Here is a 22912-nt window from a genome sequence, read left to right on the forward strand (position 1 = left end):
TTTTGTTTGTTGGTTTTGTTTTGGTTTTTGTTTGGTTTTTGCACAGCACAGAGAAGGCTACTGCAAGACTAACAAAAATGCAGAAATAATCCAGCTATATAAATGGGGTGTTCAGACTGATGTGCGATTTGCAGCAAAATCTACATATAAGTGACCTGCTGCTCTGTCATTTGATAAAATTGCTGCACTTTGTCTATTTTTTTGTAAATGCAGTACCTAGATTTCTGTGCGTGTTTTGCAAGAATCTTTTAAGTGGGTTACATCTGTCTAATACCTGTGTTACGGACAAATGTCCACGGCTGTGATGTTCAAAGTAAACCTCAGAAAGCAGTCACATGCAACACAAGGACAGAGGGAGCTTTGTTATGTATTTTCATGTAAGGACAGAGGTCAGCAAGGTTGTTGGCAGGAACAGAGAGTAATAAACTTTTCTCATCAGTGAAAACATGTCTCTAGAAGAGTGCATGTGGTTTATGAGTAAGGGGGAAAGGGAAATGGCTTCTGTCTGTGTGCGTATAAGGAAGTGCTTATTTCTGAGTTGCATTTGGTTTGTGTACCAAGATGAAATGATTAAGAACTCTTGTAAGGATCAGTTGGTGTTGCTCTAGGTGACCCATCTATTGTGTACTACAGTGAAAAGTGGCCCATTTTGAGCCTCTCCAAAGTGCTGTGGCTTATTCAAGACATCAGTATGGATTGAAGAAAATTTTAGTAAATGTTTAAAGGGATCAAGTTTTCACTGAAGTGAGTGGATGTGTGTCCTTTTCATGAACTCTTAGGTAGGTAGTCCCTCCAGGAGGCTTTTACCATGATGCAGTCTCTTCAGAGTAAAGAACACCATCTGCATCCATTTCTAGAAGTGTTTCAGCATTAGGCAGGCTCTGTATTGTGTGTGAGGCTGTGAGATCTTTGTGGCAAAACAGAGGAGGAAGGTGATATCAGGACATGGCTGCAAGAGCTGATTTGGTTTGTGGAGTTTTTTGAGTGACTGGCATTGGTTGCATAGGACAGCTTTGGTCTTTTCAGAGTTCATAAAGCATTTGGTTTGTGTATGTGTGTTTGTTTTCTCTAGTTCACGTCATTAAGCTCTGAATCAGGCATTCACTCCTTATTAGCTATGTAGAAACAGTATAAAGAATGTCCTAAAAATTGTGTTTCTAAGGTCATAGCTTCATGCACACTTAAGCTGTATCTGCAATAGCAGAAAAAGCTGCCTGTTATCACCTGGCTTCTGACCACCTTGCTCCTAAGCTGGATGAATGAACTGCTGCAGTTCAGCACTAGCATGAAGTGTTAACTGAGGTAAATCCCTTGTCCAGTTTCACTGACTGTTCTTACAGGTGTGTACCTGCAGTGTGTGGCAGAGCTGGAAGCATTTCCCTCAGTGCTGCCCTATCATGAGATCATGAAATGAAATCAAAGAGGTTGCAACCACTTTTTACAATCTGTTTAGTAACTTCTAGGTGATATTTGTTTCTGCCTCTCTTCGTACATTGTACCTGTTGGATACATTGCTAGGAGCACTGACAGGGAGGGCTGTCAGCTATTACTGTGTTGAACATAGAGATCTTTTTTTTTTCCCCAGTAATCTGAAAGATTATTTGCTGTAACTAGTAATCTATTTTGGTAGTCTTTAGAGGGCTATTAGGATATATGGATTAAATTTTGGACAGACCCACACAGTAAATAAATGCTTCATAAAAGTAAACAGTGATGGCATTGATTTATTTATATTTTTGGCTGTTTGAAAAATCCCCAAGTGGAGCTACTGATAGAGGTAGGATCAATGATGAAGGAACATACACCTGGGAACTTGGGAGGGGGAGAGAAAATAACTTGGTATTTCAGGAAGGAAAGGTTTTATTTTCTTTTGTGTGCAGCTCTATAGTAATGCAAAGTGAATGAAAAGTTTCACAGATGCAGTGGCCTCAATGCGCAGATGTATCTTTGAACTTTACCTTCATTTGTGTGATAAAGTTTGTTCATTAATCAAAAAGAATAGCTTCGTTTCCACTCTACCTGCAGTTTTGCGTAATCCTCACTATTCAGGAGACTGAAGCTAGAGGCTTCTCATTTTGAGGGTAGTGATCTTTCCCACCTAACCCCAAGTAGCAGTGCAAAGCACAAGCTTGCAGGCTGGTAGATAGCAACTTCAGCTGCTGAACGTAATTTTTACCAGGCTCTGCTGTATGGTTTGCTCATGTAGCCTCAGTGCTGTCTTCCTGTGCTTACAGTACTTTTACATATTTGGTGCTTTTTGCCTCTTGTATGATATGCACAGGAAAATTATGATGTAAACTGTGTTCAAGGCATATGATTAATATTATTTCTTATCAAATAAAAATCAGAAAACCTGAATTGCCTTTATTACCCAAAAACATGTTATCATTTCACGGAAGTGTAATAGCCTGGTCCTATCTGTCCTACAGAACTAAACACCTAACGACACTTTTTTTTTTTTTCCCCAGCTGAACTGTTCATTAAAAACATTTCAGCATCGCAGTTATTTTCAACTTAAGAGTTCATTCTCATAAGCTTTGTAGTATGGTTGCCAGTATTGGAGAGAAACAATTTCCTGTAAAAGCTGGGAGAGTTTCGCATCATAAGATGCTGCCTCTGTTATGAAAATAACATAGAAAACATTGGCAGTTAGACAAGTGACTGTTTGTGTCTAGAAATCCAGAGCATAGTTTAGTCATTTGACTCTACGAGAACTAATATTAAATGGCTTATTGAAGCAGGCTGCTGATATTAATTGTATTATATAATCTGGATTGTGCTTTTCTCTCTCAAAGTAGCTCTTGAAAGGAGGTCTATATGTAGGACTAATAGGAGCATTAAACAGGGTCTTCCAGTCTTTCTGATGGCTTCTGAGAGACAGCCTGTATTGAGAGTACGTATTTTGATTGCTGCTCTGTATTGGGTTCTTGTTAGAGGATGCTTTGAACTAATTATAATATCCCACTAGTGGTGGAAGTGGGAATCTTTTAATACTAGGCCGTTCCCAGGTAGACCTTGTGTCTGGGAGGTGTTCTCTCCAGTTCAGTTTTTCCCATTGTTTAGTCTTGGCTGCACATACCCTTTTTTATTTCCTTGCTACTTAAATCCTAACTCCTAATAATGTTCCCCTACATTCCAGCTCATCTTACCATCCAGCATCTCTGGCTGTCTTGAGGAGGAAGAGAAACAAAGACATTTCCAGAGGATGTATGTAACATTTTGTTTACTACTTGCTTCTCTCTTAACTTGTCGAACCCTAACCTTATAAGCTCTTCTTTCTTCTAGTTTCAGTTTCCGGGTACCTGAGTACAGAAGGGTCTGTCATGTTGTAAGTGTTAAGCAATCTAAAGAAGGTTCAGAATTTCCTCAGACCTTGTATCTTGCTAGAAATCAACATCTGACCCATGGTCATGTTCCAGGAAAATCATAGGCTTGGTATGTGGCTTCTGAACCAGGAAGTAATGTTCATTATTTCATGGGGCAGAATCTTTTTGCTTATATTGCTGTTGTGCTCTGAGAGGCTGTATTTTGCACAGTGCTGCAAATGAATAGTGCAAAAAGAAAAACTGGTAATCAAGCAGACTACTTTCAAAGTGGGGAAAAAGTGTCATATATATTCTGTCTGACCTGGTGCCAGGAGGTTTCTTTTGCTCTGTTCAGGCACTTACCAGTCTGTGATAGGACTACCAGGACTATGGAAAACTGCTTATGCCCAGTAAGCCACACAATGTCTTGTTAATGGGTTTCCTACGCTGATAGGCATCTGGTGTCAGTCCCACTGATGATGTCCTGTTCTGTCTTGCAGCTTTACTCAGGCCACACAAAAGTACTGAAGTGCTTTCCTAAACCTAGAACCTATCTATAACTTGACTTAAAAGTCTGGAGGGTTGTTTGTGGAAGGTGGACAGTGGTTTTGGCACAGATTGTTCTTACACTGTCAGATACAGGTTAGTCCTAGGTCAGTCTAGATTGTACCTAGTTGCTGCTTGTGGCCCTCAGTAGATGCTTAAAAATGGAGTTTGAGTGAGGCACAAACTAAGTAATACTTACCATTATATTACCCGAGCTTCAGAAGGTCCTGGTCAGGGATCTTGTGAACTGGAAGTTGTATCAGGTGCATTGTATTCAGTGGACTGGACTTTTTTTGAGGCACAGTGAGTAACTTTTCTTTGTCCACCTTTTCTGCGGCACTCATGATGTTCACTCAGTCATCTGAGTTCTCAGCTGAAGAGTCCGGGTCTATGGTGTCTTCCCCCTGCCTCCCCACCCTGCTCTACTTTCTCACAGTTCTCTGACTTTGATTACAGGCTCTAAAGGACGCAGTTTTCAAGGTACTAGCAAACCCTGAGGTGTACAACATTTTCAGTCTTGTTCTGTGGGTTTTTTTTTTTCTGATTCAGAATGGTCATCTGTTAATTCTATCAGAAGCTTTGCAAAGAGACCATTTCCACTTAAGAAGAGGAAACAAAAGGGAGTTTGTGGTCCACAACTGTTGCTGGGATTATTCTTCCCTTTGTCTGTCTTCTTTTGTAGTTACTGGCACTGAATTTCATCTGTCACTTTACTTGCCCCTCACTTGCTGCTGTTAAATCATGTCATAATTCTGTTAAATCATGTCATAATTCTGTTAAATCGTGTTGTAATCTTCCATTTGACCCCGAGTCATGTCTGTTACTGTTCTTAACAGACTAGAAAATGAGGATTGCTTTGAAACTTTTCAGTCCTTGTCTAGTATTGCAGAGCCGTTATAGACAGATGAGGATAAGCACTCCTTGGTTGAACAGTTCTGCCCACACTTCATCCAGCATCTTTGCATGTCTATGTGGAACTGGCTGGGACATGTTTCCTGATTTTTGCTTTACTGATAGCGTGCTACTCTGTCTGCTCCTGAACAGAGTATGTCCTGAGGATATTCTGGAATCATGGAGGCAGTAGCCTGGCAAGGGGGAGAGAAGTCTGTAGCAGAGGTATCTCCCTCTGACTTCACTCGTGATACTGTCTTTTTATCTCCTTGCAGATTTTTTTTGCCCATCTCCCTGCTTTTACTTACGAAATTACTTAAACCATGTTTCCATTTTAAAATGGTAAGTAATTAGATTTCTGGTCAAAAGCCTTGATTTTAATAGTTATGAATAATTAGGAATCTTTTATAGTAACCCCTCACTGTGTCTTCAAGGTGACATGAATCTACTGATACCTCTTTCCCCTGCTTTCTGGGAATGTGTCAACTCCACATTCCACTGCTGGGATTGCCTCTTCTCTGTAATCTTGCTGTCAAGCCAGAGTGTACAAAGCTGTAATTTCACTAGAGCTGCATGGAGGTTGGAAGATTTTAAAATGCTGGCACAAATCTAGCAGTTTGCTGTAAGGAGTGCTCCCAGCTGTTTGCTGTATTCCGATTTTAGCATGTGTTTTTGCACCTGCTTGAGAAGTTTGGGTTCTGTCCACTAGCTAAATCAGCTTTCTGCTTCCTTAAAATTAGCCACACCAGAAAGTATATCTCAAGTCTTTTAAACAGAAAACAAAATAATCCTTTCCATGCAGTAATCATCCTGAGAGCTGTGTAAATTTCTTGAATAAGGTTCAAGCAATGCTATTGAGGAAAAGTCTTCTGAATGTGACTGAATGTGGTGGTGGCACACTGTGGGCAGTCTCCTTTCTCCAAGAACTTTGTTTTTTAGAGGCAAAGTAAACTATATTCTTACAACGTTCTTGTGAATATATTGACTGCTCATTGAGACAGTATCACAAAAGAAGGATGGGTGGAGTCCTTGTGGGCTTTTGCAGTAGTGGAAATGTTGGAGGCAGAATACATATCTTGCATCTGCATTTGAGCTGGTGGGAAGAAAAAAGGCAAAAGGACTCACCCTGAGGAAAGGCTGTAACTAATCAAGGTGGCTACCACGTCCTGTTGTTTGTGAATAGAGAAGGGCTCGTGGGCAGCATGTTGGCTGGAGGTCGCTTTGGGCATAATGGTAATGAAATTATTGAGTTTTCTATTCTTGGAGAAGTAAGGAGGGTGGTCAGCAGAACTCATACCTTGGACTTCCGAAAGGGAGACTTTGACATGTTCAGAAGGCTGGTTGGCAGAGCCCCTTGGGAGGCAGTGCTGATGGGCAAAAGAATGCAGGAAGGTTGGTCTCTCTTCAGGAAGGAAATCTTAGAGGTGCAGGAGCAGGCTGTCCTCATGTACTGAAAGGTGAGCTGACGGGGAAGAAGGCTGGCGTGGCTGAATAGAGAGCTTTGTCTGGAACTTAGGAATAAAAGGAGAATTTATAACCTTTGGAAGAAGGGGCAATCTACTCAAGAGGACTAGAAGGATGCCATGAAGTTATGGAGGGAGAAAATTAGAAGGGCCAAAGCTCTACTACAGCTAAGCCTGGCCACCGCTGTGAAAGGCAACAAGAAATGTTTCTATAAATATATCAGCAACAAAAGCAGGGCTAAGGAAAATCTCCATCCTCTGCTGGATGCGGGGGGCAACATAGTGACAGAGGATGAGGGAAAGTCTGAAGTACTAAATGCCTTCTTTGCCTCAGTTGTTAGTAGTAAGAACAGTTGTGTTCCAGGTACATAGCCTCCTGAGCTGGAAGACAGGAATGGGGACCAGAATGAAGCCCAAATAATCCAAGAGAAACAGTTGGTGCGAGTGAAGATCATGGAACCAATCATCCTGAGTGCCATCACATGGCTCATACAAGACAACCAAGTGATTGGGTCCAGTCAGAACAGGTTTATGAAAGGCAGGTCCTGCTTGGCCAACCTGATCTCCTTCTACGACAAGGTGACCCACCTAGCAGATGAGGGAAAGGCTGTGGATTTCAGTAACACGTTTGACACCATATCCCACAGCATTCTCCTGGAGAAGCTGGCAGTGCATGGCCTGGGTGGGTGTACTCTGCGATGGACAAAGAACTGGCTGGAGGGCCGGGCCTAAAGAGTTGTGGTGAACAGAGCCAAATCCAGTTGGTGGCCGGTCATGAGTGGTGTTCCCCAGGGCTCAGTAATTGGGGCCAGTTCCGTTTGATCTCTTTATCAATGATCTGGATGAGGGGATTGAGTGCACCCTTAGTAAGTTTGCAGATGACACCAAATAGGGTGGGAGCGTTGATCTGCTGGAGGGTAGAAAGGCCATACAGAGGGGTCTGGACTGGCTGGATTGATGCGCTGAGGCCAATTGTATGAGGTTCAACAAGGCCGAGTGCCGAGTCCCGCACTTGGGTCACAACAACCCCATGCAGCACTACGGGCTCAGGGAAGAGTGGCTGGAAAGCTGCCTGGTGGAAAGGGATCTGGGGGTGTTGATTGACAGCTGGCTGAACATGAGCCAGCAGTGTGCCCAGGTGGCCAAAAAGGCCAACAGCATCCTGGCTTGTATCAGGAATAGTGTGGCCAGCAGGACTAGAGAAGTGATTGTGCTGCTGTACTCGGCACTGGGGAGGCCACACCTTGAATACTGTGTTCAGTTTTGGGCCCTTCATCATAAGAAGGACTTTGAAGTACTAGAGAAAGTATAGAGGAGGGCAACAAAGCCGGTGAGGGGCCTGGAGCACAGGTCTGATGAGGAGCGGCTGAGGGAACTCGGGCTGTTTAGCCTGGAGAACAGGAGGCTGAGGGGAGACCTTATCGCTGTCTACAACTACCTGAATTACAGAATCACAGAATGTTAGGGATTGGAAGGGACCTCAAAAGATCATCTAGTCCAATCCCCCTGCCAGAGCAGGAACACCCAGATGAGGTTACACAGGAAGGCGTCCAGGTGGGTTTTGAATGTCTCCAGAGAAGGAGACTCCACAACCTCCCTGGGCAGCCTGTTCCAGTCTTCTGTCACCCTCACTGTGAAGAAGTTTCTTCTCATACTGAAGTGGAACCTCCTGTGTTCCAGTTTGTACCCATTACTCCTTGTCCTGTCATTGTTTGTCACCGAGAAGAGCCTGGTTGTAGCTTGGAGGGTGTTGGTCTCTTCTCCCAAGTAGCAAGTGACAGGACAAGAGAAAATGGCCTTGACTTGCACCAGGGGAGGTTTCGATTGGAAATTAGGAAAAAAAGCTTCACGGACAGGGTTGTCAGGCATTGGAACAGGCTGCCCAGGGAAGTGGTGGAGTCACCATCCCTGGAGGTGTTTACAAGATGTGTAGACGAGGTTCTTAGGGACATGGTTTAGTGCTAGAGTTAAGTTTTGGTTGGACTCGAAGATCTTGAGGGTCTTTTTCCACCAGAATGATTCTATGATTCTATAATTCTTCCCTATCTAATCACTGACTTTCATACTGGTATCTAACTCTGTCACGTGTTTTCATCATAAATTTCTGCAGCAGGCTAATGTGATTTATGCCTACGCCTTTCATGTAAGTAAACTCTGTCCTGAATTGTGATTTTTCACTTTTTCTCTTTGAAACTTTTCCTCCTGTCCAACAACATGTAGGATGCCATACATGTTACAAATCAAGTCAGCACTGTTAGTATTTGCATGGACTAGAAAGAATACTATGGAATTAGATTATTGGTGCTGTCGGTTGTGTTAATGCTATTCAAAGCCTTGTTAAAAACCAGAAAAGATTTAACTGCTGTCTTAGTTTCAGTTTTAATACTCCGCTTTCATAATGGCAGCTCATGTATGTGTGTATTCTTGTTTTAGTATTGCAGCATAACACAAGGTGTTCAGTATTAAAAACTTGCCTGCAAGGTTATCTTGTAAGGAGTGCAAGCTGGAATGTGACAGCACAGAGAAACCTTGGGGGAGTAAGTATAGAGGTAGGCTGCTTAGACTCGGGGCACTTCCCCCTGCCTTCCCAGGGATTTTGGGGAATTGCTGGATGATTAACCTGTCCGTGCACAGGAGAGAGATGAGGCAGAAAAATTGTGCTTGGTTGCTTGTTTGTCAGAAGGTAGGCTGTGGCTGACTAAGTACCACTGTTACGATTTCAGAGCCTGCCTGCCAGTGATGATGAGGATGACAGTTTAGGTTTAGTGACTTGGTACCACCAGTACAGCTGGCACTCTGTATTGCAAGGGTGGGAGTAGTCCTCAGTATACTAAATGCCTTGAGCCTTTTCTTCTGGCTTTGTTCCTTGCTGTCAGTTTTATAGATTTTGCTGCCTTTGAAGTGCCCAACTTTAATGACAACTCTTGGACTATTTCACTGAAAACTCCCGTAGGGCAATGCTATAGCAGTCGGACTGTGTGATGGTTTTGGTGGATTGTGCCCTTTGCTTTCTCTGAACTAGGTATGTTTGTCTTGGATTGTATGCCTTCATGGAACAGCAAGATGTTTTGCATTCTTCTTCCCTTCAGTGCAAACTCAAAACTGTGATTTTAGTGAGACTGCAAAGTTCTTCAGGGAATTAAGTTTCAAATAAATTTTTCTAAGTGTTGTGTACTGAAATGTATTACTTAGGTCTTGACAACAGGGCCAGAAGTTACCATATAATGAGATCTAGCTTTGCAGAAGGTGCTGTCATGATAAAAGCATTTGTTCTTTGTGGTGAGTGCCACTGCTGAAGAAACTCTAAGGAATTTAGGAACAGCTTTTTGGTGGAGAATTCAGAAAGATATTGTAAGAGCAGAAACAAGGAAGTTGAAAGAAGAATGATAAAAGGGAAGGGGAAGAGGGTCCATTTGAATTTTTTCATTTCAAAATGTGTTTCTTCCTTCTCAGTTAAGCATCATTAGTCAATTTCAGGGGTACAGTTAAACTCCTGTTAATGGACTGGAAGTGTAATTTTATTTCAGGTTTCATAATTACGACTTAAAGAAGTAATCAAATGTTTTGTTAATTATACTTTTCCTTAAACTATTATGATTTTATTTCTAAATTGTGCATACTAGTAGGTCTTTCTTATATGCTTGTTTTTCTGTCCTCTGCAAATGTTGCTTAAGAATTTATTTACCTTTTAATTATTTAATTTATTTTTAAATTTAAATTTATTCACCATCGAAGAAAAACTATATCAACCGTAGCTGTCTGTGTAGTCAAGGTTTCTTGAACAGAATGCTGTGGGGAGCTATTCTTGTGACTCTTCTTTTGAAGTCATGAAATAGTTGTTGTTTAAAGCAGAGACTGTTAACATATGATGGTGCCTAACCTCTGAAGTGCTTTGAGATGCCAAGATGCAGAATATCTGAGTTCTTGGCATATAAAGGTCATGACTCCAATGTTATATACTGGATCCTCAGCATATAGTCTGTAGTTGCTGCGCTAAGATAAATATTTTTTTATGATTCACAAAAGTAATCTTTTATTTCTTTTAGGATTTATGTCAAACTTTACTATAATATTGCAGGAGGTTTTTTGCCTGTGGCTTGCCCATTTTATTGCATGTACAGTTTTAGTCCAAAGAGGTTTTTGTTTAATTTATCTGAGGAATTTTTAAACTATTATCTTTGTGGGGTGGCATGAACATTCTGATAGCAATCTAATGTATTTTGGAGTGAAAAGCTTCATTTCTGGTCTTTCATACAATGCAGTAGACAGCTTGTATTTCATTCTTCCATGGTATATAATATTTTTCCCCCAATCTCTATGCTGATGTTTGGGCAGGTCTCATGAGAGAGTTACTTACCGAATTTGAAAGTAGAGGGTCACTTCCTGATTATTTTGAAAACTTTCGTCAGACTCCACAGGCACATTGTGTGGACACCTTAAGAAAAACATCCAATAATGCCTTTCCTTTCTTGTTATATATGTTCTTAAAGCTGTTTCACGAAGAATCTGTAGCATCTCACCTGTTGAGACTGTTAGTGGGTGGGACGGTTAGTATGAGAATTTTTATCTTCGAAGTGAAAGTTTGATGAGGTTACAAGTACACTCACATAGGCCCATACAGACTCTCTGCTGCTGGCTTGCCTGCTGGCCACAGGGCACACCGTCTGTATAGCTTGTAAGTTTAACTGTGAAAGCTAGTGAACCAGCATTATTTTTTAAATTACCTGGGTTGAAGGAGCTCTTATTCATACTACCTTGTCCTGCAGACAGTTACGGTCAGAAAGATGCACAGGTGTTGGCAGAAGGACAAGACCTTCCTGTAGCCATTAGGTTGTCTTTCCAAACTTTGGTTTAGGAACACAATTACCTGCTAGCAGGTACTTTTGAAGGCTTTACTCTCATTTATTCTTCTGTTCTGCTAGCTGGTAATCACAGAATCACAGAATGGTTGAGGTTGGAAGTGACCTCTGGAGATCACCTAGTCCAACCTACCTGCTAGAGCAGGTTCACGCAGAGCAGATCGCACAGGAATGTGTCCAGGCGGGTCTTGAATATCTCCAGAACCTCTCTGGGCAGCCTGTTCCAGTGCTCTGTCACCCTCAAAGTAAAGAAGTTTCTCCCCATGTCTAGATGGAACCTCCTGTGCTTCAATCTGTGCCTGTTGCCCCTCATCCTATTGTTGGGCACCACTGAAAAGGGTCTGGCCCCATCATCTTGACACCCACCCTTAAGATACTTATAAGCATTGATCAGATCCCCTCTTAGTCTTCTGTTCTCCAGGCTAAAGAGACCGAGCTCCCTCAGCCTTTCCTCATAAGAAAGATGCACCAGTCCCCGATCATCTTTGTAGCCCTCTGCTCGTTGCAGATCCAGTTGCTTCTGAATGTTCAATTACTAATTGCATTTGAGACCAATTAAAACAGTACTGTCAAAGTTGGGGAAAAAGCAGCTTGTGCCGAGTGCAACAGCAACTTTTGTTTTGAAACTGGTGGCAAAAATAAAATGGTGAATGATCCTTCTCAGTGCTGAGTGTTCTGTGTAACTGAGTTAGGAGTCCAGGAGAAAATGTAGCTGTTTTCACACTGTCATAAACGCAGAGAGGTTGAAACTGATGTTGTGCAAGCTATAGTAATTCAGCCATTTCCTGAAATTCACTTCTCATTTGTGATGTGATTCTGCTTTAGAGCCTATAGAAGACTCATCTGAAATTTCAAAACATTTACAGTATTTTCAAAAACTTCTGCCTATTCTCAGCTGAGATACTGTTTTTTTCTCTGTGAAAGGTGAAATCAATGAGCTAATACTTTAGACAATTGATTAAAGGGTATTGCTGACTTCAACTGGGACATAAAATTGCTCATATTGGATTTTTCTTATTGTGTCCAGATGAACACCATGCCCTCCCTTCCTTTTGTTTTTGTCAAATAAGGAGGTTCTGTTCTGAAAGATTTGTTACGTTTAGTGAGAGTGTTTGTATCAGGTTGAACAGGATCCTTCCTTTTCCTTTAGCTTCTGCTTTATTGATTTTCTGTCCCTCCCTTCTGGCAGACCTCTTGAGCTGGAACTGTGCATGTGTGATTATGACCTCTGAAGAAAGTTAAGCACTAGAACATTTCAGTTATTTTTCATAAAGTCATGCATCTAACATTGCATTCCCTTGGGAACAGACAAACCAGAACATTTGTAACAATTTTGCTAGAAAATATAGAGGTTGAATATCTTAGTCTCTTGTACACACACTTATGCTTGGATATACATGCACTTTCTTCCTTCCCTCTGCCTTTCCCCATGGAGGAATAAATGCAGCACAGGTTTGTCATTTGTCCCCAAGTTGCGTAGCAGCTTATCAGCTTTTAATTAGGAGGTGTGAAAAGTGGTTAGAAAACACAGAATTTCCCATGTACCTTAAGAGTGCTATTAAATGTGCAGAGGAATGTAGATTGTCCAGTTGCCAGTAGTTCCTCACAGCTACAAAGGAAAACTACTATGGAAGTAATGTACCTCACAGTGTGCTTTGTTCACTGGAATCCAGACAGAGCACTCGGCTCTGCCATGCACAGAAACATCCTTAGAATGGTATTTTTTAAAGAAAAAAAAAATCCATAATTATGTGTTTCTTTGTGCTTGCAAAACAAGGCAGCCCGAATACTTCAGCCTTCTGCTTAAAACTGCTTTAATGGCTTAGCACGGGAATATTTCTACTGCAACAAACTAGTAGGAACAGAGGACACCTGATGCAACTGATCTCATTTCTCAGTCTTCATGCTGGCAAACAGAGATAAACAAAAATGAAACATTAACTTGTGCATGACTCAGGATTTCCAGTGGTAACATAACTGTTCTGGGGTTGGCACTCTGTACAATTAATATTTTGAGTAAAGCAGGTGAGCCAATGGCTGAGAAAAGTGCAGTTTGCAGTCCCTACTCTGTGGATGTTGAGGATTTCTGCACAAGGAGATATAATTCACTGGTAAATTGGAAGGCTGCCTCTGGGCCAGGAGTGTATCTTTGTAATGTCTGGTCTAGTTCCCTGTATGCCTTTTTAAAGATATTTTATGCTTTAATCTGGTAGCCATAAAACATAATGAAAAAAGAAGTCACCTCGCAGCATCTGTCAAGTAAATTTATCAGAGGACTTTCTGCACTCCTTACTAAAATGCAGTGGTTATATTGTCCCTTCCTAGTTTGGTCTATGTCATTATTTCACCTGTTAGCGAGCAAGAACAGCAGGTTCTGCATTTTGGTAAATGAGTGTCTCATTCCTCTGTAGAACCTGTGATCCATCCCCTCTGTTGTAATAGTAATTTGTAATAGTAACACTATATTCACTGGATTGTGGAGGATGGCTCAGCTGGCCTAGGACATGGGTTGAAGTTCTTGCTCCTTCTTCCTTGATAACAAGCCTGGCTTTCATGGATGTTCAGGTAACAAATGCACTGTTGACTCTGGTGGATATTGTAAGCAGAAGCAGATCAGCCTGGCTACAAAAGTGTCATACATTTTCTCAAGATTGCTGAAGTTGCCAAACCACTGTAGGAAGATAAGTAGTTTGACTTTGGTATTGACTTTGACTGAGTAGAGTTTACTACTTACTTTCATCACACAAAAGTTTTTAAGGCTTAAGTGTCATGTCCCTTAGTTACCTCTTCTCTAAGCTGAAACATACCAGTCTTTTTATGATCTCTTCATGTCGTGATCATTCTTGCTGCAAGTCTCTGTGCTGTCTGCCAAGTCTGAGTCCTGATCTTGCTGCTCTGCATCTGCTTCTTTGACAAATCCAGCTTTTTTATAATCTACACACCTCATTCCGTGAAGGCTGGTAAAGGAGAGAAGTATATTCATGTGTAACTGAAGTGTGTCATGGGCTTGTTGCTGCTACCAGTTTACTCTCTCCTAACCTTTCAAGCCTTGCTCTGGCATCCTCTTTGTACATGAACTCTTAAAGCCTCCTAATGAATGTTGTAAGATATGTAACCCTCAGCTAGCCTAGCCTCACATAGTAGACTTTGTGTTGCTTGGTGTCTATCATGGTTATGCTGCACTGAAAACCAGGCAAATACCCTGTTGTGTGTGTAGTTGCTTATCCCTATACCTTGATAATTAACTTCATTAGTTGTACATTTTTTTTCTTGGAGGGAGTGAATCAGAAAGCATGCTGATTTGGAAAAGGTTGCACAATTGGGTTCTCTGTGTGTCTTCATTTCCTATCAAATATAGTCATTTGAGGGGTACAAAGAGTTTTTTTGACTGCAAGCAAAATTCACCCTGAACTCAAAATGCCTTCTTTCTTTATTTTGCCTAGTAATAAATAACGGAGGCCAGATTAAGCTCTCTGTCACTCATGGATGACCTGACAACAAAGTTTTAGTCAGTCTGAACTAGCAAACAATATGTGCAAGAAATAGCACTTGACTCCCTTCTTGAGCAGTATTGACACCTTGTTAGTCCTCTTAGAGCATGGTATCTACAGGCTTTCTGGTTGAAATTAATGCGACTTTTAAGCTCATACGGAATACAATCTTCGATGCAGGAGCACACCAATATGTATAATTATTTTTTGGAAGAGAACCATTTTTAATCCAGAAAACTTAATTTTATTTTTTTTCCAGTAGTTGTTAGTCCTTATATATTGGATTGCTGTATTGAATGATACCTTTTACAGACAAGAACAAAGATAGTGAGCAGCGTTGTAATTAATTTCCTTAATACAAATAAATTGTGCCACAGGTTTTATCACTCTGCAGGAAGAGCATTTGGATATGTAAATTCCTTGTTTACATTGATTATACCTTTGGCTTTACATCTCAGTTTATTTTGCAGTGAGTTATACAAGGTCTTCCACTTTGTAACTGTGCTGGTCTTATTTAAAATTTATCAAACATGAAGAGACTCTGAAAGTGACTGAGCTTTGGCACAGGTTGCCCAGGGAGATTGTGGAGTCTCCCACCTTGGAGATATTCACAGGCCATCTGGACATCATCCTGGGCAACCTGCTTTAGGTAGTCCAGCCTGAGCAGAGACACTGGACAAGATGACCTTCAGAGGTCCCTTCCCTTTCTGACCTCAACTATTCCGTGATTCTTTAGTCTTTTTCACAGCAAAAACTTGTTTCCACAGTTATCAGCAATCATAACGGATAATTTCTTCCACATTAGAAGGACTGTCAACATCTTGTTCTGAAGCATGAAATGGAAAGTTGCTATCTCTCAAAATGTTCTCTTTCTTCCGAAAGTGCTTTCTTGTCTAATACGTGGATGTGATTTTTGAGGCATTTCAAAGAGAATTGCTTGGCTGGGAATTGATTTAAACTAACTTCAGAAGGCAAAAATCAAATACTGTTAACTTTCATTTGAAGGCTTTAGATAAGAATCAGTTTATTTAGAGCATCCCAACATCTGCTTTGTAGCTGGAAAGCCTTCTTGCAGAAGAACGCCTTCTGCTGCCTCCAACTATATGCTTGATTGTAATGGTACATGTGAAATGCATCTTGCCATAATAAGCTCTTTGAAGGAGAGGGAAAACTGAAGCAAAACCACATTTATGTTAAAGCATTTGTACCTTGGTAATAATTTCAAATTTGAACTTTTTTTTTTCAGAATGTCAACTGCTGTTCTAATTTGGAATTTAAGTAAAAATTTACAGCTTTTCACAGACCAGAAGTACTGTTTCCTGACTGTCTCTTGTAACATACCAGGTAAACTTTATAAGAGAAGGTGAGAGGTATGTTTTCATTTGAATGGCTGGGTTTGTCATCCTGTTAATAATTTTTTCTGTTGCTGAAAAGCATAATCCATCTAAAGCTTTGTCAATGGGCAAGTGTAGCCTAACTTTTAACCCTCTGGAAAAACTCCTGTTCTGTGGAGAGAAAAGGAGTGACGCAAGATCTCCTACAGTGAGAGTAAGAACTGCTCCTCTGGGGACAACAGAAACCTTCTAAGCTTTTAGCTGGCTCAAAAAAGAGCTGGCTTGATTGCAGAAGGATGTTGTTTCATTATGACAGTCTTTTTGAAGGCAAGGAGATATGTTTGCCTTCCCAGTCTGGGTTGTCAAGAGCTAGGTAGCATCTGGGTCTGAAGTTTTGCAAGGTTGAGATTATTAGGTTTTAAAACTCTTTAGTTTTATGGGTGGAAGAAAGTAGCTTTTGGGAACAAAGAAAAAAAGAAACAAGTTCTTTGAAAAATGAGGTATTTCTGATTAATCTATAAAGTGAAAATGCATGTTCTGCCTCGAGTGGAAAATAGGTGAGGTGGTCTAATCAAGGCACACATTCAGATGTGTCAGCATTGTAAATTGGTGATCACTGAGGAAAATCTGTTCATTTGTTTTTTTTAATTCAGTGCTGAGGTAGCTCTTTACCTTGCAAGAGCTTTCTCCCTCCAGTATGAAAGAAGAGCTACTAGAAAAAGTAGCCCATGCCACTCCAGAGAAATGTACAAGACAAAAAGATCTGTTAGGCCAGTTTTTAATTACTATAACTTCTCCACATAGCTTTTGTGAAATGCCATACCTAAGATTTTAGGTTTTAGCAGCAAAAATGGTGGGAGGATGGGGGGCAGGTGAGGTGTGTGAAGCTGTTTGCTATCTGGAGATGAGATGGGCAGCCTGTTCACCAGAGCTTTGATAAGGAAATGAACACTGGACATTCTTGCAGAGCTTGCCTGGGACACTGACAGAAGAGTATCTACACAAAAGCAGAGTTCTTCAGAAATATTAACCACATCAGACCTTGCAACAACTGCAAGGTGTTCAGTCATAGAGATCATAAGAAATTCACCTTGGCTAGTGAAGATGGTGTTACTGAATAAGGTGAACAGCTTTCATGTGCTGTGGAAATCCATTGGTCACTTCAGGCCTGGCTGTTTTGTGCGTTGCTGCCAACAAAAGTATTTGCTAGAGGCCCTCTGTTTGGTAACTGACCATTGCAGCAACTGTCTCTGAAATTTGTTTATGTATGGGAATTTGCTTCACTAGAGGTAAATGTTCAGAAAAGGAAACAGGAATAGAAGAGGTCACTTTATTCAAATAAAGGGAGAGTTCACTAGGGTCGTCAGTGAGTCCACAAGATGAGTCTGTGTGGGATCTCTCAACACACAGAAGGATTAAAAACTGTTACCATAGTCTCCTGGCCACAAGATCACTCCTCTTCTCCCCATTGGCTGAGGTACTCAGAGGTTACAACTTTCTGACATGCCTACCAACAACCTGCCGCAAAGAACACACAACATGAGTTTACATGCGTTGTATCTTCATTATATCTTACTCTAGGCAGGGTGGAGAAGTTAATATGTATAAGGCTATTAAGCATGCATGTTGGATGAAAGGTCACAAAAGTTCAAATTGTGGTTTATGCAAAATAGAGGTCTCCCTCCTATTACTTCTGGTTAGCTAATTGGTCAGTACTTAACTTTCCCCTCTCCTTATCATAAGCCTGCAAGTTTTTGCAACAATAGGCTTGTTGCACCTCATTTTGCAAAGACAGGTGATAGTTGCTCATATCATTCAGAAGACATGAGGAAACGCGGTTTTGGGTGTCTGTGGTTGTTGAACTTTAACTTCTTCGTGATATACCTCTAACTTATTGACATTGTTTGGCTTATGTAATCAAATGTTGGGAAAGCTGGTGTAGTTTGTATTAGAAGTAGTCTAAAGCATTCCTTTTTAGAAACCAAATGTTCGTGTTTTTCTTTGGTTTATATCAAACTGCTCCCATCCTACAGTAGAATCTGTGCTGTGATTTTGAAGTCGAGCAAATTGAGGTCGTTCATAATTCTGTTGTACTGTTATTTTCTTTGAGCTCTCACTCTAACAACGTGCTACCAAAATCTGAACCAATAGTTCAACTGACAGGTTTATCAAGCCATGGAATTTCCAGTAGCCTACTGCAGTAGGTGTGTAGTGACTAACTAATGCTGTACTATAGCAACTTTGAAAAGACAGTGCTGCAGATGGAGTGATGTGTGTGTCCTATTATTGAAAAGGATTTAAAGTCAGATCAAATATTTGTACAGCATTTATTGCTCCTTACCACTTCTTCCAATGGCAGAGTATGTGTCTGTACTGGAAAATGTAATAATGGATATAAGCCCCTGCTTATATCCCCCCAAATCCTGGCTGCAATTTCCCTCCCCTGTTCCCCATTGGTTGGGTACTGCAGGGTTTACAGACTACCCGACACCTGCCTCAGTTTACATATTTTATTCATATAATTCAAACAATACCCTTCCCCTTATCAGTCTATTTAAAATACGAGTTCCTGGCTCTTTGGCTACCCTTCCCCCTAGATTAACTTTTAAACACAGGTATCAGTATGCATTCTGGGATTAGTTTGAAGAAACTTTGTTTTACATTAAGGATTCATAGTCTGATGTCTCTCAGTCCTTCCCCCCAGCTGTGGTCAGGCACCAGCTCCTTAGTTTTGTAAAAACAACATTCCTTTGTTAAATGTTCCTTACACCAGTCTAGCTTTAGGATGTGAGCACAGAAATTCTTAGTGTTTCCTCAAAGGTAAAACATAAAATACTTCTGGTGGAATGTTTTTGTGAACTTTCTACATTGCATGGGATATTTTTTCTTAAGGGGGGAAAGTAGCTAAGGGTAGGAGTTAAAAGTGCATTACCCTCCTTAAAAAAAAAAATCATCTTCCTCTCATTAGAAAAACAATTTGTCCTCCAAATTCAATCAGAAACTTTTCTTGTAGTAGTTCTAACAGATATCTCATCAGAGTTTTCCTTTTATTTCCTTTTAAAAAAAATTGTTTGTATTACCACACTTTGAAATTTTATGTATGCTGTTGGGTTTTTGTTTTTGTTTGTTTTCTTTTTCCCATTGTTTCACTTTTGCTCTTAGTTCTGAGGCATGCAGAGGCAGGGATGACAACAGGGGTATACTTAGACAGTAGTTACTGTGTCCGTTTTCTCCCTAATCAGGGCTACGGGTGGATTGGGGAGGAGGAGGTTGGGGTTTCATGGAGGATTTACTTACTGTGGAGTTTGTGAATAGGTGGGAGCCTCAGGGCAGTCCTGCAGGTGACCCTGGAGACACAGCCAGGGAGTGTGCTGGTCCAGACTGCTGGAGAACCTGGCTCAAAGTCCACCAAGTAGCACGAGATTGCTATGGTGGGAGACCAAGGGAACTCACTGTGAAGCATTGTTGAAACCAATTTTGACCAATCAGCAGATTAGAATTTAAGTAATGCTGAATGAGAATTTTTCCTAATCTGGTCTACTGATGACCCTCAAATCTCTTCTACTTTCTATCTGCCCAAATGGCTGACCTCAGTAACTGACTTCCAGTGTCCCTCTAATATTATATAGGAGCTTGCTTTCTATGTCAGCAGCAGTATTTTGCAACTGTTAAAGCCTTTGCATTTTTTGTTGAAGTCTTCTTTTTATTCTCTTTCTCTCTCTTTTTTTTTTTCCTATTTTTTTAAGCTTAGTGTTTTCTGCCTAGCAGAAAACAGGAAAAATACTTTTAGTTGTTGCTCAGGTCTTACCTGAATGAACTCTACTGAGGCTGGTAACCATCTCATGGGCTTATATGTTGAGTATGAGGTGGCACAGAGTTACATATTATTCTCATTAATTAGAAGTCTTGCTTTTTATTAACAGGTCACTGTGCAGGAAAAATACATTTAAAAGAAAAATTCATGGAGATTTGAATAAGCTGAGCTGTATCAGAAATATTTTTTCAAAATTGTCTAAAAGTTAAGTATGCTTGACTTGTATTTTGTATTTTGTAGCTCAAAGTACTGTTGATTTTTCTTTGGAGACCGCTCAAACTGAAAATTACAAGAGGTCAAGTATGTGTTTATTATAGCAATCTTTCCTTCTACAAGGAATTCTCTGTCATTACAAAGCAGTTAAGTGAGCAGCCTTCCCAAGGGGTTACTGGGCAGGTTGTAGACTTGTTGGTAAGCTCTGATACTGTTTTTTTATTAGAAAATTTCAAATATTCCCAGAGTGCCACTAAAGCAACTTCTGTTACTTTAGGTGTATACCTGTGTACAGTGCAGGAGAAGATTGAATGACTGATCCGTGATGTCCACAGTTAGTTAAAGCTGTGAGGGAATTCCTTCACTCACTATGTCTGCTGGCTGAAAGCAGGCATGCACTCCCCTAAATGCAGGTTGAAAACTAAAGCACAGCAACGTCATGTTAAAGCTCTGCGTGATACAAGGAAGAATACAAACCTTGCAATACCAACAAATGCAGAATCTGTGAAATTGTGGGAGGCACTGACTTAGAAGTTATAATGCAGTGTTGGGGAGTCTCCTTAGCAATTTTTTAAAAAGTATTTATGCGTGATACGTTTACTTCTGTGATCATGCAAGTCTCATAAAACATTTACAGCGTCCCCTTCACCTTGTCTGGAGGGTGAATATCTTCTGACCCTGAGAGCTCGACCTTTAATGAACTGTGAAGAGTCAGAATAGTGTAGTATTCTTCATTTTTGAAAGAAGTAGATTACATTGGTCTGAGTGGAATAAATCCTCTTGCAAGCCATTTCTGGGTACATGAAGGAGGAAAGGGATAAATTGAGCATCAGCAACCTGACTGTCTTCTATGATGAAATGACTACATCTATAGACGATCGGAGAGTAGAGGCTGTCATCTGCCTTGATTCTTAGCAAGGCTATTGCTTTGGTCTCCCATGGCATCCTTGTATCCAGTTGGGGATGGTAAGGTCTGGATGGGTGAAAAACTACTAGATTAGTGAAAAACTGGCTAGATGTTTGAGCTCAGAAAGTAGTGGTTAGTGGGTAATACTCACTAGTGGCCTCCAGATAATATCATCACAGGGGTCTGTCCTGGGATCTGTCTAATGTGTTTGCATCTCCTTGTCCAGGCTATTGGTAATGCGCTTCAAGGCTGTGAATGACTCCAATCTGGGTTTGTAGTTTATACACTTGAGGTAAGGGCTGCCATCCAGAGCAATCTAGACAGGCTAGAAGAGTAGACCAACAGGCATTTTGTGAAATTCAACAAAGACAAATGCAGCAGGACATTCTGTTTCCCTGAAACAATAAAGACTGAAGCTGATGGGCTGCAGAGTTGCTCTGCTGAAAAGCTCTTGGAGGTCCTGGGTGATGATACGCTAAACATGAACAAGGAGCGCACTCTGGAAGTGCTGAAGGCTAACAGCATGCTGGGCCATATTAACAGGATCATAACAAGCAGATCGGTGAAATGATTCCTCTACTTGGCACTCATTAGATTGCATCTGGAATACTGCATCTGCTTTTGACCTCCCCAGTATGAGGAAAAATGCTGATAAAATGGACTGAGCTCAGCAGAGCACTGCAGAAGCTGGGGTGCTTGCTTAGCTTCTGAGGAGAGGCTGGGGTTCTGGGGCTTATTTGGCATGGAGCAGGGGTATGTATTAGTAGCAGCAGTCTGCCTATCTCTGTAAAAGAGTTACCTAAAAGACAGATACAGGCTCTTTACTCAGAGGTACAGCAGGAGAATGAGAGACAGCATTCACTGACTGAATCAGGTCATAAATGGAATAGTTTATTTTTAATAGTAGCTTTTTGTGCTATTTTAATTTTTTTTTTTCCTGATAATGGCTTTTTGTGTGGGATTATCTGTAAAGGGATTTTGCAAGCTTTAAAATACCCCATTATAATTATTTGGGATAATGTAGTTTGTTCTGGAGTAGGTGGCTGCTTTAATTAGCCTAGTGTAATCTCTGTCAGTGTATACAGATCACAAAATGGTTGAAGTTGGAAGGCACCTTTTGAGATCATCAAGTCCAGCCTCCCTGCTCAAGCATGATGTCGTGGTTTAACCTGAGCTAGCAATACAACCACAATAGCTGCTTACTCACTCCTCCCCTTGCCCCGAATAGGGGAGAGAATGAAAAGAGAAGGGAGAAATGTGGATTGAGATAAACACAGTTTAATAAAATAACAAAATACTAATACACTACTAGTAAATATATGTATGTATATATATAATAGAAATAGAATTTAAAATAAAAGATAGTTAATGCAATTCCTCATGAACTCTGTCCACGCTGAGCAGCCAGTCCCAGGAAAGAGCACCTGGTCCTGAACAGCCAATCCTGGACAGAGAAAGAAAGGAAAAAGGCAGAAAGGCCCAGAGGTCTCTGCAAACAGCGGGATGGCGGGTGCCCCCTCCAATGTCTTATAGCCAAACTAATGGAAATCCTGAACAGAACTCCCCCGGCTCTGACAGACAGAGTGAAGAAACCGAAAAAGCCAGAGAGAGAGCAGAGGATCCCAACTCTTCTTAAATATGAAGCATGATGCTAATGGCATGGAATGCTCTTATTGATCAGTCAGGATGTCAGTCAAGCTCTGCCCCATCCACGCCCCCCTTCCTCGCTGCCTCACACCTGTGGGCAGAGTGCTCAGAACATCCTTGGCTCTCAGACCAGAGCAATTAAAAACATTAACTCTGTGCTGGGCTGTTATCTCTTGTTCTCAAACTAAGTCCAAATAATGACCGTGCTAGCTATGGTAAAGAAAGGTTTCTAACTGTATGAAGGAAATTAACTCATTTTCAGTCAAACCAGCACACATAGTCATCTAGAGCAGGTTGCCCAGGACAGCGTCCAGTTGGATTTTTAGTATCTCCAGGTCCTGAAACAAATTTCAGGATAGCTACTTCTGTAAATTTAGTTATGAAGACAGTGCCTCACTGTGATAGCACACCTCTTGTGGAAAAATGCTCCATTACATATTAG

At 41.0% G+C, this 22912-nt stretch overlaps 1 protein-coding gene across 5 annotated transcripts in view; it reads left to right on the forward strand.

The window, feature by feature from the left end:
* RNF38 (ring finger protein 38) overlaps window positions 1-22912 on the forward strand; it is a 133884-nt gene that overhangs the window by 19276 nt on the left and 91696 nt on the right. The window contains exon 2 of one of the 5 annotated variants that reach the window (XM_065656139.1): window positions 15802-15899. The exons of the other annotated variants lie outside the window; for them this stretch is intronic. Within the exon in view, the coding sequence (XP_065512211.1) occupies window positions 15803-15899 (97 nt within the window). The 5' untranslated portion in view covers window position 15802. The remainder of the gene's footprint in view (window positions 1-15801; window positions 15900-22912) is intronic. 5 annotated transcript variants of the gene reach the window in all.

The sequence above is a fragment of the Caloenas nicobarica genome, chromosome Z (genome assembly GCF_036013445.1).
Source record: "Caloenas nicobarica isolate bCalNic1 chromosome Z, bCalNic1.hap1, whole genome shotgun sequence".
Lineage (NCBI taxonomy): Eukaryota > Metazoa > Chordata > Aves > Columbiformes > Columbidae > Caloenas > Caloenas nicobarica.